General features: G+C 26.7%; 1 protein-coding gene across 1 annotated transcript; it reads left to right on the top strand.

Moving 5' to 3' along the window:
• Positions 1-148: 148 nt before the first annotated feature.
• LOC114128167 (SEC14 domain and spectrin repeat-containing protein 1-B) lies at positions 149-17956 on the top strand. The gene is made up of 15 exons (XM_050206253.1): positions 149-462; positions 7491-7677; positions 11202-11397; positions 11527-11640; positions 12460-12813; positions 12934-13089; positions 13547-13738; positions 13840-13954; positions 14029-14270; positions 14823-14945; positions 15018-15209; positions 15516-15715; positions 15795-15957; positions 16463-16756; positions 17334-17956. The coding sequence occupies exons 2-15, from the start codon at positions 7520-7522 to the stop codon at positions 17589-17591; spliced, it is 2757 nt and encodes a 918-aa protein (XP_050062210.1). The 5' UTR covers positions 149-462; positions 7491-7519; the 3' UTR covers positions 17592-17956.
• The last annotated feature ends 1675 nt before the right edge of the window (positions 17957-19631 follow it).

The following is a 19631-nucleotide window of genomic DNA, read 5'->3' on the forward strand; positions in this document are numbered from 1 at the left end:
TTGGACCGAGTAAATATACCTGTACATAAAAATAATTTAATATTATACAACATCAGCTGTTTGGCTATCCTGGCCGGCACTACCACCGCCGGCGGCGGCGCGGCGTCGACAAACTGGTTTTCGATCCGTCTCTCTGTTTTTGTTTTCCCTTCGGCGCGCCGACGAGCACTGAGCGTCTGATCAAGTGAGCAGTGCTACGTCGAGTTTGGTGTTCGAAAGTTTGTCGTCGTCGTGTCTCATTGTGGCGCGTGCCTGACCGGTCGTTATTGTTTATTTGTAGCTTTTTGTTTTGTTTTTATTTTTAATAGTACGACGTTGTTTTTCCGGATAAGACGAGCCTGTGACATAATGTGAACCCTGTGGATCTGCTCGGCGGCAAGCAGATCACGAGGATACTTTATCACCCGGGCCAACGCTACATTGCCGCCGAACCCGTTTGGACTTGGACGACATAAAAAGCTGGTATGTACATTATTATAAAATTAAATTATAATATTTAAACAGTTTGTTATCGTTTACACGGTTACACCTATGAGTTTTCCAAAAATTGTACCGGCATCCGAGTCAACATGGCTATATTAGGATTTAAATATGATATGTTTAACACCAGATAACCGATAAGTTTTTTTATAGTACATACGTTACATTGTAAGAATCTAAATGGAAAACAAGTAGTTTTTTAAAATTCAGAAATAAAGGGTATTAGTTAATTATATTTACATTTTGTTTTTTAATATTTTAAATTAAAATTTAATCTTAAATTTTCAAATTAAATGTATACTGAATTAATTTTAATAACCAAATTTAAACATTCTTAAGATTATATGATGAAATGATGAATAAAATAATAAAAGCATTACGTAGGTGCGATACGCAGAGTGTAGGTTAAGCAGTATCGGTGGAAGGCATGTACGACCTGTGCGACTACACAGAACGGCAATTTTTTTTTTTTGGAATTTTAAGGTCGGCATTGTTTACAAACAAAAATATATAAATTATATAAGGGCGACATATTCTCATATCATAGGCAATTGGCACAGGGCAGTGAAAAACCTAACGCCGGCACTGAGGTTAAGTTTATATCATATTTTAATACATAAACGTTTTAGTGTAGTTGCTATAAGAACATTTTTAATCATTTAAATTAAAGTTAAATTTGAATTGTTATTTTTAAATATAAAATGTGTTGATAATATTTTATGTTTTTTTTTTTAATGTTCGTGAAACGTAAATCTTATAATATGTAATACTTTGGAATTATGGAAGTTTTTCTAAGGAAAGTTTAAAAATATTTTTTGTTTATTTTACACGTCTACTTTTTATGTAGCTGACCACGACCGCCGTATAAAAACATACGCGATACATACATAATAGTCATACTGGTTATTAAGCTATTATAAATGCCTTTTATCGTATTATTATATTATATTATTATTTTATTAACCAGACCGGCGACCGGTTATCCAAAAAAACGAAACCTTTCTGAGTAAAAAAATAGTTCAGAATGTGAATTCATGGTGTTCTAAATGTGTATTTACGTGCTCAACAGTAATAATTATGTAAAATGTAGAGAACTGTATCAAACCATCACAAATAGTTATCTTAAAACCGAAAATATATTAACATGCATTATACAACACCTGCACGTGTATGTAGCAAACTATTAAGTAGACTTCGCGATATAAAATGTATTATTTTTATGCCTGTTAATTTTAATTTGTAATTTACAAACTTTAAATTCAAAATAAAACTATTTTTATTATTATAAAACATAAATTTATTATTATAAATATGAAAACTTACGTTTTCATATTTTTATTTTTATTTTGTTTTTTAATTTAAAAAAAAAATTACGACCAGTTATTTAATTGATTTTAAGCCAAACCGCAGGTGTCAAGGTCCGATGGGTATTGTTCGTATAATATATTTATTATGTAAAAGAACGGTTGAGACTAAATACACAATATATTCGATGTGAATGGGTTTTGACGGTTAAAAAACGGACAAACTAGACGGAACACGTGTTCAAATTAACTACTTGCACGATAAATTGTTTCCTGCAATTATTTTATTGTTATTATTTTTCGAGTTCTCGTTTTGTCTCCAAAGAATATGGTTTAAGAAATTATACTATGCTGTCGATTATAATATAATGACATCATTGTTACTGGTATACGCATATAAATAATACATTAATACACATCACCCACGTGCCTTTATATAGTTTCTATATTATAACATATTATAGTCATATATTTATACTAGTATTATAGGTAGTAAATTATAATTCAATAAGTATTACTATTATTTTATCAAATTCTTTTTCTAATACGAAATCTTTACTTGAAACATTTTTAACCCACCTAATTATTCTAAGTTTTTACAATCTGCAAACGTACTAAAGTAGAAATATACACTTTGAGTCTTATGAATTAGAAAGAAGACGTTAAAATTTATTATAATAGGAATCGACTAAAAAGAAAAAAACGGCTGTTATTGGTTTTAAACAAAAAACGAAGTCGCCGACCTGTGTCCAACTATAGACGTGTTTAAAAAAATATTTTTTATTGTCGGTTGTAAAAACTGATTACTTTAGCTCTTTTATGGGCTATACATTGTTTTTTTTTCGAGTAAGTTTATCACAGAACAGCAAATACTACGAACGCGTAGTGGTATAATATTGTAAAAATAGTCAACGTGAAATGCTTCACGAGTAATTTGCTTGCTTTTCTCGAGAACGTTAATATATTATTAGTACACTTTTATACACTTTTGCTGTTGAGAGAGATTTCACCGAGTAATGCGATATTATTTTAAATAAGGTCTCTAAAATGTAAGCTAAATTTGACGTTATTTTGGTTTTGATCATGATAAATATAGGTTAACGAGTTTTCTCCTATTTAATGGCTCGTGTATTAATTGTACTTAATAAAAAAATGTAGATGCAGCGAACATATTATATTAATATTATAATAACGCACAGCCCCTTGCTCTATTATACATATATATATATCAATAATATCATGTATTCGTTAAACTAATAAAATATATTTAACATTACCTACAGCTTATTAACGATTTTTTAAATATTATCTATGCCTACGTACTTTAATTAATAAATTAATTATGCATTATACCTATGTAGTTTAAACATTTCAAATAAACTGTAAAACTGATATATTAATTTTACTAACTTTTTTTTTAGCTTAAAATAAAAACATGAAGAACTAATTTAGGTAATATATTATTGGAGTACATAATGATATTGCATAAGTTAGGTATTTAATATAAAATTAAAATTTGAAGTTACAGTACAAAATCGTACCTACATATAATAAAATAAATTTGGAAATGTTATCCATCTATTTATTGTTATTATTGAAAATTTAATAATTATTAGGTTTTAGACAGGCATATTATTGTTAAAATATTCTATAAATTTATAACGCTTGTGTCTATATTTTATAATTAGTTGTTATTTCCATTTAGAATTCTCATACCTGCATTACGAATTTCTTAGAATCAACAAGAAAGTAAAACTATAGTGTGTTGTTGTTGTTCAATGCTCATATAGAAAATTATATATGTTTTTCATTTTTTAAATTATATATACTCGTAAGTTATTTACTGCAATTTATAATACAGCAATCTGTAACTTTATCATCATTACAATGAGTGAAATTACTGTATAATATACTGCCTTAATAAATGATCTTTGTGAATTATATTCTTTACATTAAATTGCTTCAGTAAAAAGATAATAAAAGCTCTTTTAGTTTATTTTTTGCACAATTCTTTAAAAAATTCTTCCAAGTCTTACAAAACAGAATATTACTATAATAAATACTAAAAAAAAAAATGATTCAATTTTAATAACATTTTTAATGTTGTTTTAAATAAATTATTGTTATTTAATATAATCGTATCTGCTGGTACTACTGAGTGCCTACACACAAACGCTAATATATTTCTTTGATATGTAATAGTAATATATGTTAACAAATTTACTTACTATACATAGTAAAACTGTATATGTTATAAATATAATTTTTTAAATAATAAAAATAATAAATAAATAATATTTTCATTTTTCAGTATAATATGAAAGACGAAAGTATATAAATTGTATAAATTTAAAACTAAGCGGTATACTCTATATGGAATACAATAATTGTGAATTAAATAAAGAAATGTATAGAACTTCTTATGAGGAAAAATAAATGGATAACACTATAATTGAAAGAAGAATCATAGAGAAATCAGGAAGAGAAAGACTAAGCCACTCTACAAATTATGATGGTAGTAGGAAAAGACTTAAAAGGAATTAAGAGAAGAGTAGATTAATAAGTCATAATTAACTTTAACTTATATAAAAAAAATAGTAAGTGATTTATATATTTTAAAATTAAAAGAATATTCTATACATTTTTGTATGGTTGTCTATATTAATTTTTGCTACTTTGACTATACCTTAATATTAAAAAAATATTAAATATATAATATATTAGATATATATTAAAGATTTATAATTATAACTTATGCAAATGTTCATATACAGATGAATATAGGCAGATAATAATAAAATAAAGGTTAGGTTAGATATTTGAAATAGGTAAATGTATTAACAATAGGTACTATTTTTAATAATAATGTAATATTATTTTTTTAATATTTGATTAAATGAAGTTGTTTTTTAAATAAAATGAACATTTTCTTAATAAAATTTGTAAAGCTAAATTCAAAACGCTCAATAAAACAAGAACAAATTAATAGTTAAACTGTTTATATAATTTTTCGGCGCTTTAGTACTTATTTAAAATATAATAAATTGTAAAAATCATTTACGTACACACGTATAAAATAATTATTTGAATAAATAGCATATCAAAAAAGACAAATAAAAAAGTTCTTAAATAAAATTTAAAATTATGTCTTTCAAAACATGTTGATTTAGCACAAGCATAAAACAGAAAATTAGAGTACGAGTAAAGCTAATAAATATAAGTAAGTAGGTACTTAATTTTATTTTGAAACAATGAGGGAACTTGAGTTTACATTCCGTCAGATTTTATAACCATAAAAAGATCATATATTTTGTTCTCATTTGTTGACTTAAAACGCAATCGTGGATGCATACAAAGAACTAAAAAGAAAAAAGTTTCAATATTCTTATTTTTCAACAACGTCAAGTATTGTGGCTGTGAGATTATCGTGCATAATATACTCAACAGTCTTGATTATGTATTATTATAGATACTTAAGAACTGAAAATAACGAAAAACGTAATATTATAGCCTAATAAAACTATAAAAAGATCAACGGTACGTGGTTAACAATTTGAATAACATTTGATTACGTTAAATAGATCACCCCTTTTAACTATTATATTTAATATTTTAATAATATGTTTATTGTTTATGATATATTTAGTTCATAACGAGAAGGGAATTATTCGAATTGTTTTATCTGAAATATGTTCTTAGTTCTCAATGACAACATCATATTACATAGTAGTATTCAAGTTTGGTTTTTAGTAAATAATTTAAATAATTTAGAATAAGTACTAAAATATTTTTCCATTTCACTAAATATTAAAATAATTTTATGGAGTCATATAATATTGAATGATACCATTTTTAAAAAAGTACATTTTGTAACATAACATAATTGTTTATAGCTATACAGTTAAAATTAATTTTATGAAATAATAGTTGAAGCCTAAGATAATTATTAATTATCATGTTAACTTCGAAGTAAACATCTCAAGGACATTTTTTCAAGGAAAGGGTAGTTATTTCTTGCCAAAGCGACTAGTGACTTTCTAGATTAAATATCATTAAATATTTAAATTCATATAAAATTGCAAGTAGATAAAAGTATATAAATATTCCTTGAGAATAAAAAGTAAAAGAAAAAATACAACTAGTGAAACTTTAAATACTTACATAAATTAATACTAAAAGTTAATATTTTGTTAATAATTAATATTATTTAATAAAAATAATCAATAAAATAAAACATGTAATATGTATCATATATTATAATAATATAAAATTATAACGAACGCGGTAGTTGATTAATAATTATGAAGAATATCAAATATGTAATATATATAATGTATCTATATTTTACTTATGTATAATATGCTGATTATTTATTAAGTTTGTAAATTTATATTATAATATTGAAAATTTACGAGCCTAAGTAAATATAAAATGTGGTTATTATAATAAAAACCAATAGGTACTTACTTACAATGTTTAATTATATTATTAAAATATTACTTATGCAATTATTCTTTATACTTATTAGTTATTAATCAATATAAACATTAAATTTAATAATTGGGAACAAGATGCAAACATAATTACAACTAATAGATAGTAATTTTAATTTGAAAGATTATTTAATGTTTTTATTAAAGAAAAAAAAACAAAACATTAATCAAATTAAATGGATTTATTTATACCTGGAATAAGCTCAAAGGTAAAAACTGAATAAAATGATGTATAATATTTAATCGAATTCACGTCGATCTTAATAATTTGTAGAAACCAAATGAATAGTCTACATATTATATAAAGTGCAATAAAAGTAGCGGATAGATATAACTAGATAAATGTTTTGTTCTAATCAATATATTTACACTTTTTTCATTTTAATACAATCATAATGCAAAATAATTGTACTAAAAAAAAAAAATTAACAATATTGATATGAACATAAATTTTACTTGTATAAATACACGGTTAGTTAATTACATTTTTCAGTTTTTAATATTAAGCCTTGTTGTATATAAAATGAAAAAAAAATGATTTATCTATACATACTTATTATATATAAATAAGATTCGTAGGCCTAATAATATTATACATCCAATCGAACAATTACCCGAGAAAGCTGGTCGCGCACACGCATAATTATAATAATTACTGTCGTCTGTGTCCCTATGGGGTATTAGCTAAATACCTATTTAATATAGAGGTACTTTGCTTTAATCCTATTGCCGATGTAGACACGTAGGAAGAGTAGTATTATGTATGATGTACGTAAATATATACAGTAGAACCTCGATTAACAGTCAGTATCGGGATCAGAGCTTTGACGGATAATCGAAAAGACGGTTAAGCGAACAATATTTTTTCAAACATACATACATATTTTTATTATTTTTTTTTTAATAATTACAACATACATATTGATATAGTTAGGAACTATTTCTAATTGGCACATTATTATTATTATTTTTTATTATTTACAATTTACATACATACTTACATACATAAGGTAATAAGACTTTACTATAACACACAAGTAGTCCGTGCAAGTGTGGCCTGACGGTTAACTGAGAAAGACGGTTAATCGGGGGACGGATAATCGAGGTTCTACTGTAGATCCAACAAACCAGTTTCCGTTTCTGGATTCCATAGAACTGCAAAATTAATTTTCTTCTTATATATTTTATCGTAAAAATTTGTTCTTTTTTTTAGTCGCGTGTAGTATCGACGACGGAGGTGGCATGGAGGCAGCCGACATCATACCCGTTCTTCAAGAACGCGTCGCCACCATACCCGGAGGACGGGACTTGGACGGTCGGCCGTTGGTCGTGGTTGTAGTACAGCCATGGATCAATAGTCATTTGGACACGGCTTTAAGATACTATTCGTCACTATACAGGTACCTACTTAATATTGTTAGTCGTTACGCATTTGTAGACTATTTATGAAGGGTGATTCACCCCTATATTTTACACATTGCCATAATATACTGTCGATAGACGTGGTATGAAATACAAAAAAACCAGACAGGATGTACTGCACCCGAGGGTTCCAAAGACCGAGTATTGACCACTCGTCTTACCTTTTTTCTTCTAGGAAAGACACTGGTTATTATTATAATAAATTAAAAATTTTCGGTTAATATTATCCTAATCACGAATCATAAATCTTAAAGGAGCTCAGTTAAAAACAAACTTTACGAGTTTTCTTTACTACTCATACAAGGCTTGGGGAAACCAAAAACTATAATAATTATTGCAATTACTGAAACAATTTATGACTTACATAATTTAAACTATAGATTTTAGAAATATCATATTACTCGTATATTACATAAATGAGTTTTACGATCAATATATTTTATTACTCACCTATACTATATTAGCTTTTAATAGATTGCATATAGAGTGTAACTATATAAGTACACACTAACTATTATTTTTTCTTCATTGCAAAAATATTTACTTAAAAGTTATTTAATCAGATTAATCTGTATTATTATTTTAGTGTTGCTTTTTGTCTTACAAACATCTTAATTATTTATTAAAAATTATGTAAACAAAAACTTTATATTATAGTATAGATTATAGACAAAGATATAACATGGCTATTGTCTATTTGACAAAATTATTAAAGATTATAGTTTACCCGTATAATATTTCGTGCACATTTTATTTATTTCATATAAACTAGGCTAAAAATATACAAAATATGTACCGAATTTGTATTTCTAATATTTGTACAATACTAATGCTAATTTTTGAATAATTTAATTTATTTACAAACGACAACCTTATTGTTAAGAGAAAGTTGCTCAGTTTTATGGCGACAGTTACACTTGAACAATATCTACCATACTATGGGTAAAGGTCACATACTTCCGTAGCATGTATAATATATTATTATTACCTATGCAATCTGCTTATTGTAATAATCACCGTCTGTATTACAATTTATTGTATAAACGCTTATGTTTCATGAATATAATAAAATAATTTAAAAACTGATGAGAGGTACCTACCTTGTAATCATACTCACGGTTTTTGGATATAATGCGCTATTGTGTTAAAATTTCTATTCTACACTTAATTAACATACTCGTACGTATTATCATTGAGTTTATTTATTAATATACTCGATTATGTAGTCATTGTAAAGTGTACGTTTATTGACTTTACCAAAACATAAAATAATCGTAAATAAAAATAATATTCAAATTTATGAATTTTATTTGGACACTCCTTTAGTCCTTTGATTCATGTATAAAATCCACATATTCATTCATGAAAATACAAACTTATAAAATCAAAATTATTTAAAAAGAAATATATAATAGATAGAATATCATAAACAGATAATATAATGTAGTATTTATAATTTAACTGAGCTTATTCATAAATAAATAATCAATTAGATAATTATGATAGGTTATCAAGTAGCGTATTATTTATTTATTTGTTGTAATAATAGTACAGTAAATTATTTTAATATATTGTACACTTATTTTACTTAATAAATAATTATTTAATATAATAATTATAAGGTTTAGTATCAGTTATTTCAATTCTTCAAACGAATTATAACATTAATAATTCAATTAGTTAATTTATAAAAGAACAGCTTAACGATACACGTAAGAGCATTGCTACTAATGCTGAATTAAATTATAAAGAACGCTATAATATAATTAATATTATATCATATTACAGTTATTTTAGAAAATGATTATAGGGGAGCATTTTTTGTTATTATTTATTTCAATCCATAGACAAAACGATAGGGAATAAAGTTAATTTGAAAAGTAAAAAATTCGTGTTCCATATAATTTACAACTATTAAAGATAAAAATATAGGAGTATGTAGGTACCTACTGAAAATAAGCATCCGATATAACAGAAGATTGAGATAGATATTCTTATGTTTAAAACACTTGTAAGTTTTGTTAAGTCTATATAGTATACAATAATGGGCCATAGGCACTATAAGTGCCCATTAAAGAACAAACACAACTCTCCGTTGAATTATAATTTAAATTGAGTTAAATCATTTTTTGCGTAGGTTGCTGAATCATTTTTTTTTTGCCTTAGAGAGAAAGCCGCTTTTTTGCTGTTGCTACTTATATATTTCTTGAAAAATTATTATATTTTTCACGTCAAAAGAAATTTAGATTACTGTTATTTTTATAGTATGCAATATGCATAATACAATAAGAATAAAGCATTGAGAATAATTAATATAATCTAGGTATGCACTTTGTATAAAATTGTATATAGGTAATAGGTATATAATAAAATTATATCAATCTTATATTTTAAATGTTAACAATTAACATCCAACGCATAATATATATGATGTATAATACTATGAACATTGTATGTGACATAATATCAACACGTGTACCTATTGTGTTAATATTTCTCATCTTATATTCACATTGCCAGAATAAATAAACTGGAAACTACAACCACTAACATAACATTATAACAGTATTAGATACCGCTGTAACATTATCAATATTTTTACTTAATGTTTCAGCATTAATTAATATATAAGATACTCTAAATAATTTAATGGTTAAAATGTGCTCAAAACCGAAAAAACCTGTCTTGCTAAATCGATAAAAAAATTTAAAAAAATATCTATAGGTCATTTAAAGAGTCTGTTGACCTACAATAAAAATGGTAGGCAGCCCACCTGTCGAGAAAACAACAAACACTTCTTAGTTTTTATTGTGTTAAATTTTTACAATTAAATGCATGGATATACAATAGTTTTTTTTTTCATATAACTTTGATACTGTTTTAATTTTGATTCTTATGTATGCAATAACCTTTCATAATGCTATTATAATTCTTAAGTCATTAAACGACGCACCTTTATGAAAAAAGGAATTTCATTTTAATATACTACCACTTTCAATTGTTTAATAGAATATTAATTATTTTTTTAAACATTTGTTTTAACTTGTTTTGTTTTTTTTTAATTCCTTTAGAATGTGATAAGTTTTAATCATATAATATTGGATAAAGCTGAAAACAAAATTGAGATTGTCTTTTTTTGTTATCCCATGTACTTGTAGTTTATTTGTTTAATTACTATGTATAATTTATAAGCTTTAATAAGCTATAAAGTATTAGGTGCGGTGATGTATTATAAAATTTTGCATTAAATTAAAAATAACTTAAAAATGTTTAATAAAATATTAAAATATTAAAAAATAAACCAATACAGACAGTAATTACTATAAAGAAAATCAAAATTTTATCGCATTTCCTAATAAAATTAATTTTTTTCAAATTTAAATTCCAAAATTAAAATGTTAACATATTATTATCACCAGATTTATTTGTAAAAAGCTTGTTTGATTGATATTCATAATTTTATCATTATCGTTTTTACATAAATATAATATTATGATTATAGTCCAGAAACAAGACAGACTGGGTTGTGTGTTGTGCTGGATGCTCAACGAAGTACGTGGAAGACAACTAAGAGTGTCATGCACAAAGTGTTTGAAATATTAGACGTGAATATTGGAACGATGCTAATTGTAAGATTGGATGTGTTTTGGGACAAACAACGTGTTGATAATTGTACCAAGTCTAGAACTGAAGGAGAGGTAAGAGTAAAAAATAATTCATTTAATGCTCTAAATTATATTTATATTCTATATACCTATTATACCTATATATATATAGCTTGCATCGTAAATTGTTGTTAATTAATAATCATATAACCTTTTCCTTAGCCAATTTTTGTGCCATTGTCAAGAATCCACAAGTATATATCGCAAGATCAATTACCCTCCGATTTAGGCGGATCTTGGACTTATAACCATGAACAATGGATACATAATCGCGTGGTAAGGATCCTTAACATAGAAAATGCGATATATTGCTATTTTAAAATTTAAATATTGCAGGTCATGTGCATGTTTTAGAAAAATACAATTAATAATAAAATAGTAAAATAAAATATAACTTAAAACAAAATACAAAATTTTTAATTATCCAGCTCAGTATGATATAAATTATTATTGTTTAGATTATTTTATAGTAAGTTTATGAATTGTAAATATAAAACTACAAAAATATATATTATATAAATTGTAGAATTTATAAAAAACTGATTTTATTTTTGTCAATTTAAACTTAAAAATGTATTAATTATTAATTAATGTACCTACTTACTAGGCACCCAATATCCATTATCCACATAATATTACAATTTTTTTTTCATATACATGACAATGATAGTTTCAATAAATACAATTTTGAATAGTATTAAAGTTTTAAATAATATTTTGTATATTTTGGTGATTACAAATTAAAAAAGTTGAATATTATTTTTGTAGGATAATTAATTTTATAGGATAATTTTAAGTTTTATACTTTTATGATATATTTTTTGAGAATTACGATAAATAAAAGTAGTTAATAAAAAGTTAATATAACTACTAGTTATACATATTATTATAATAATACTAATAATAATAGTAATAACCCAACTAAAATATTAGTTAATGACATTTCTAAAATTTGATGTTAAAAAATATGTCTTTCGAAAAAACTACTCATCAATAATACGCTCATTAAATGTGTTTTGTTTTTAGTATTTTTTTTTTTTTTTACAGATCCTATTCTGTGTTTAACCACATTTTACCGTCTGTTGTCTTTTACAGAGAGTCGAAGAGTTTATCAAAAGTTCAGAGATCGCCGTGTCTGATATGGAGAAACTAAGACAGCATTTGACCAATAATCAGGATTTGCTCAAGCATAGCACTGCTGACATCGTACTGACGGTGTCCGGTGAAAAGTATAACGTCGTCATTGATCACGTGAAAAAAGTATCTCAGTCCGGCCAGATGGTATGCCAGCGGATCGACAAAATGTACGCGGATCAAGGACAACCGTTTCCTCAGGACATTTTGGACACCAAAGAAGCGCTCGACCGGTATATGAGGATCGTTCATGATAAAATGATGGTGGTCGTTGACTGTTGGAACGGCGTACAGAAAAAAGTTGATAGTATTAAGGTATTTGTTTAATTTTTTTTTTAATAATTTTTTTATATGTTTGTCTACTGTTTATGTACCTGTGTGAATTGATCAGACTCACCTCTATTTATTTGTACTTATACCTTTGTTATAATATAGGAAATGCGATATTTAGAACAAGGCATAAAACACGTTGTCAATTGGATTCTCGGGCCGGGTGAAGATATGTTGAACGGCAAACAACAAGTAGGCTACGATATTGTTTCAGCAGAAGAGTATAAAAGAAATCATGAAGCGTTCGAACTCCAATGCCGGGTAATATATTTATTTTTTTATTTTACATACGGAATTCGACGAATAAATACATTCGAAAACGCTTCATTTAAACAATAAAAACAAACGTTTTGATATAAATTGCAGAATACATGAATATTTTATCAATATCTTTTTACGATTTGAAACGTTTCACATATCATTCAATTTATTTATTTTTTTTGTTTAAACACTCATCTAGATTTAATTTATATATTAACAATTTTAGATTTTATTGCATTAAAAAAACCATAAAATATATAATATTAAACTATTAAATTAAATCAAGAAAAGATTATTCAAAAATAACGAGGAAGTGTGTTCAAAAGAGGAGGATTATAGTCTCTTAATTAAGAGACAGTGATCCCCTCTCCTTTACCTTTATCTGGCTTGAGTAGTATTCATAGTAAAAAAATGAATTTATGATATAATACGAATATATTTTAATGTTTTTTAACAGGACACATATGGACATTATGCTGAACTACTTCACAAAATCAATAACCTGCCTAACTCAAACTCCCAATGTTATAAAGATTTATTAGCGCAACGGGATTTCATGGATTTTGTGTGCCGAAGTTTTGCTACACGGTTAGAAAGAAGGAGGAATTTGCTAATAACGTCCGCTCGATTTTTCCGATTGGTCGCAGAGGTATTGTGTATATTACATTTTATTTTGTGTAATATGTTTTATCTTAAAAATATTGTTTATCATACTATTCATACTATATGATTTTATTCAAATTTGCTTAGTACTTTCAAACTACAAGTGACGTTTACGAAACTTTGGTGATGGGTACTGACATTGAAGCCTTAGATTCAGCCGACAATACTCTATTACAGTTGAAACAACATCAAGAGAATATTGGTAAATAAAATATATTATCAAATTTTGTCCTAGAGTTATTGAATTTAACATTTATTAGAATATACATTGTTTAGAACAAATCGAAAGAGACTTAGTAAAAGAAGGTGAAAAGTTATCTGATATGTTATCGATGCCAGTCAAAAACGCCATGGGTGTTGTATTGAACGTCGATTACGAAGCGGACATCGTAAATGTATCTGAAATATTAGAAATGACTAAGGCCCGGTGTCAGTTGTTTTGTGATAGCGTTGAACTGCAGCGATTGACGTTGCAACAGGTTTCGTATGTACTAAACTATGAAACAGACGCCTCACAAGTAAGTTCTATTGATAGTTTATGGTGTCTATAAATTATAAATTATAACTTATAATAATATATTTTTAATAAACTATTATAGGAAGTAACAAATGTGTATCTAATTGTTCTTAACTATCAGCAGTATTTATTTCAGTTATAACCCGGGGTGAGGATATCATAAATGTTCAGGAAGTTATGTCATAGGAGTAAATAACGAAGGGTATTAAAAATATTGCATACATTTTTCTCCCTCTCCTCACCGGTCAACCACTATGAAATAAACACTGATTATCAAAGTACTTTGTATACACCATTAAAATATTAAACAAAATAATTGCAGGACATTTAGTACGACTAATCAGTGGCGTATTTATTAAGAATTATTTAATGCGTCTGGAGACCTTACATTAAATATACCAATAATATAATAATAATTATAGTAGCCTATTATGATATGACACCTCCCCCCCCAAAAAAAAAATAAAAATAAATTGTAAACACGCCTCTGCGACTTATAGTTATTTGTTTTTGTTTTTATTATTATTAGTTAATACAAATTAATAATTTATAGGCAATCCAATGGTTAGAAGACTTGTATCACGTTCTGCTCAAATCGCACTATCATGTAGGATCCAACGCAGAAGAAATTCAAGCTCAAAAAGAAGAACACCAAGCGTTTCAAGAAACCGCAAAAGTAATGTATCGTCCAAAAAAACTACCAGCCAAGTCTCGCTTGAATGATATTATACAGGTTTTATTTATTTAGGGTACGTATGATTACGGTTGTCAGTTGCTGAACGCTGCTCTAGCCCTACGACAATCCTGTAAATTGACCGAGACGAGAAATACTACACTCGCCAATAGCTTATGGCAGTCTTGGAAACAGCTCGACGATATCAGTCAAGAACAATTGACACGGTTACGGGTGTCTACCGTTTACCACAGAAATGTCGATAAGGTGAAAAAAAAATAGAAATCTATGCTTTAGAAATCGGTGCACCGTAATTGCGCATGCATCGTGGCCATTTTGAAATATTATATCACCCTAACTCCGCATAAAAGACTTTTTTTAACACTGTAATTCCGCACATAATTTTTAAAAAATATGATGTTGATATTAAAATCAAAATTAATAAAATATCGTCGTACATTTCGACAGATGTCTATAATACACATAATCAAATTGTCTCGTTACAATGTTAATTGTGTATCGTTATTGTCATTATTATTTATTATAATAAAAATTACATAAATGTTTGTTTAGTACTGCGGACAACTCAGAGAACTAATGGAAACTGTGCAAACTATTCAAGATGAGAACAACAACAACACTAGTAAACACAAAGGTCGTTTACGCAAATGTCTGGTGTCACGGGAAAAAATCCTGTTGGAAGTCGGCAGGTCCGTTCGTCTCGGGCGCATGCTCAAAACTAGACTCCGCGAGCCTCTTTGCGTTCAACAAAAGTAATAAAAATAAAAATTATAAAAAGCAATGATGCATAATGTTTATTAATTTTTTTTAATGTTTATTTGCCGTTTTTAGGAACGAAGATGTACGGTATCTTAACGAGAGTGCGGTGGATTCGGTTTGTCAGAAACTGTCCGTGGTCACCGAGCTAGCCGAACAATTGGATTTCGCCCTGTCCGGGTTGGCACAGAGTACGGTTACGAACGTGCTAGACGATTCCGGCGGTAACGTCACACAGGCGAGTTTATAAATATTCATAAATATAATTTTTAATATCTATACTCGCCACTTGGCTTTAATGTAGTATATCCATTGACGTAAATGAGTGAAATATAGTAAATATAATGAAAAGTGACAAACCATCCATTACGTCAAAAATCTATCACAAGGTGAAGAATCTACAATCGAGTACAACTATAAATAACTTATAATTATGACTACAATAGCTACATTGGTATATTATAATATTTTGAACAGAGCTCGATTATTTTTGAGGAGATCGCAGGGTATAAACAGTAATAGGCTTTTAGATGAAACAAATATAAAATAATCTTAATTTTTGAAAAATATTTTTATATTAAATATAAATTCCAAATAGAAAAATAATTTCGTTTTTATTAAAGAAATTATTAAAGTATGGATTTTAATTCTTCATTGATTGATTTATAAACGATTATAAAATTATACGATGACGAGCGATGATCAATAATAATAATTAACATGTGAATCTATTTGTGTTGCAGGAGTGGTACTTGAATTTGAACAAATTGCCTGACAGAAATACTAAGGACTGCTCGACGGAGACGAAATTGGAAGAGAACATCCAATGCGGTAGTAGCCGTTCGGACGCCGAAGACTTTGTGACGGCTTCTGACTGTACCGGTACGCCACCTTCGAGGTCATCTTCGTCGTACCACACACCTTCCGAAGGCGAAGCGACTTCTAATTCGCCATGGTGGGAACTCGACACTATCATCGATGCTGATACGACAACGGACAGTTCGAAGTGTCTGCAGCTAACGGATGAATCTCAACAGGTAAACAATCGAATTTTTAAAAATATTCATTTAATTATCATACCTATTTATTACTAGTTTTTTTAAACAATCGTTTAACCCACAATTTATGTTTTTAATTTCATAATTAGAAATGAAATAGTATTCTAAAAATGAATTGAGTACCTGAGTATCGATTATTTAATTAAAATGTATATGTATATATAAATTGTAATAAATATTGAAAGTTTAAATTGGGTAGTGGACTAAAAACTTTAGCTACCTTTTTTAAATTTCTCTCGACTCACTTAAATTTGAAGTTCGGATAATTTCAATCACGAGGTAATTTATGTATAGAAATAGACAACCACTAAAAAAAATATTTAATCACAAACAATTAACAAACAAAATAGTATATAATTTAACGTTATACCAAATTACTATCACGAAGTTCGTGTTTTGACCGATGTTGTATTCTAAAAAAAGTGCATTCGTTTTGGTCTGTGGTTGTTAAATATCGAAATCCTGATTGAATTTTTTTTTATTTTTATTTAACATTTTAAGAACATATTCTTTATTTTAACATTATTATGAATGCCGAATCTGTTTTAATTCACAGGATATCGATGTGAAAATCGAATTGGAAGAAAACGAGCCAGAATCGTTGAATGCAAGTGAACTGCAGCTGAATGCCGACCATGTTACAGCCACAGAGAAGAATCCACCAATTATTTTAAACGAACAAGTTAGCAACGACGCGATAGACGAAGGAATTATTATTTTACCAGGTCCTGAATATGAACAGGAAACCAATAACAACGATTGTACGTTTTACAAGCAGAATTTAGCCAAACAAGCATTAGCTGGAGTGTTTTAGCTGGTATACCTATTTAAAAACTGTGTATTGATTAATTTTTTAATTTTATTTATACAACGCACTTATGCACCAACAAGACTGGTTCACGAGACAAGCGTCTTATTTTTAATTATGTTTAAGATGCAATATTATTACTATTTTATATTTTTTTTCTGTTATTAGTTTATTACATTAATTAAAGTATTAAATTATTCTATCGCCGAAATGCATCAATTGTCGAAACCTATATGTACAGGTATATATTGGTACCTACTGTCGTTTGTTTTAATTTTAGTCAATTGATTAATATTTATTTTTAATTCTTGTAAGCATTTGTATTTATTATTATTATTATTATTTATTTCAATAAATCAAATTTGTGTTTATCTAATGAACCATTAATTTAGGTACTTACCATACAAATACAATGGAAAATCGGAAGTACATTCTAATAATCTTTCAGTTTTTCGTCATCTCTACCTATATGGTTATAATTTTTGTCTTATTACGAGGGTTGATTTCAGAATTATCACTGAAATGCAAATAATGTAGATACCAATAGCCAACTATAATTATTATATCGTTATCCGTATATGATATTATATAACTGAAGTACACCTCTTGACCGTGTGTAGTTTTGCTTTCTCAAATTTAAATTCTTAAATCAATACACATGGTTGAGTATTAAAGAAGAAAATTTTTTTTTACTTTTCTATCAAGTACTAAAAAGTAGTAGTAACTGAATTACAAATAAAACAAAAAAAAAATACTCTTATTGTTATTAAAAATGATTCTATAATTATAATTATAATTTGTATACTTTAATTTTACAAATTGTTCTAATATTATAATAATGATTCTATACGTAGTTGTTCAATTGTAATATGGCTTAAGTCAAAACATCTTGGTATACCACATTCAGAGATTTACTTTGTGGCTCATAAAGAGTTTTTTCTATAGCTATTTGAAGGAAAGTTTATGGAAAACTTAGTGTTCAATTTTTTAAGCTTAGATATAAACACAAACAATTTTATAATATTTCAACTACTTTTGACATATTTTGTAATTGCGAAAATGTGCAAATAATATTGTAGTTGAAAATTTATAAAATTTATACTATTTAGGTATATTAAAAGAAAAAAAAATTCAGCACAAAATTTTTTTTAGGTTTTTCTTCAACTACAACTATACAAAAATTTCGATCGTTATTATAGGTAGTAGGAAAAAATATTTTAGCAGTTCCTATACAAAATTATTTTTAATTAAAATAGATATTATTATTATGTAGTAAAAGTAATAACATTTTAATAATCACATACCAACATAAGTTATTGAAATTGTTTATAAATTACTTTATTTAAGATAATTTAATTAAACTCAACTTTAATTCTAATTATTTTTCTTCTGATTATTATTAAATCTCATTCTTACACCTAATACAATGCTCAAAAAATTAAATGTAGGTATGTAAAAACTCTCAGAAAAATCGAAAATTTTAGTTGTCTATAAATAGCTCAAAAAATTCAAAATATTTTTAAAAAATAACTTATACATCATTAATAAATACATTTGGAGAAAATTATAAAATAGTAATAAAAAAATAAAAAATAAAAATCTTAACATAATATGTTATTGATTTTTTTTTATTTTTGTTCATTTATAAATCAGCTCCTGTTTTTGACTTTCAACATAAAACTTGTATCCAAAGACTTGATCGTGGAAAGGCTAAGTCATAATATACATAAATCATAATAATATCATACCATTCATACCATAGTATATTTTCTATTATTATAGTTTATTTGTACTTCGTAGAATAAGTTAGTAATAAGTACTTGTACGAATTTGTTGTACGTGTCTATAATAGTTGATGGTTTAATAAGTTTTTTTTTTTTAATTTTGTTTTCAATGATAAATAATTTTTTAGAAATAACGTAATATTTAGGAGGGAGGTAAGAGTACGGCCCCTAAGCGGCCTAAGCCATCCTGAAGTCACCCTACATAAATGCATAATATGATCTAATATGTAATGTATCAAAACAAAAACCCTCCGTCTAACTC

This window comes from Aphis gossypii, chromosome 1 (genome assembly GCF_020184175.1).
Source record: "Aphis gossypii isolate Hap1 chromosome 1, ASM2018417v2, whole genome shotgun sequence".
Taxonomy (NCBI): domain Eukaryota; kingdom Metazoa; phylum Arthropoda; class Insecta; order Hemiptera; family Aphididae; genus Aphis; species Aphis gossypii.

What these genes read in the sequence shown, in the direction of transcription:
- LOC114128167 (XM_050206253.1), top strand. Translation starts at nt 7,520, where the DNA reads ATGGAGGCAGCCGACATCATACCCGTTCTTCAAGAACGCGTCGCCACC. An exon ending in ACAACATCAAGAGAATATTG is followed by an intron (nt 13,955 to 14,028) that starts GTAAATAAAATA and finishes TACATTGTTTAG; the next exon opens with AACAAATCGAAAGAGACTTA. An exon ending in CCGGCGGTAACGTCACACAG is followed by an intron (nt 15,958 to 16,462) that starts GCGAGTTTATAA and finishes TTTGTGTTGCAG; the next exon opens with GAGTGGTACTTGAATTTGAA.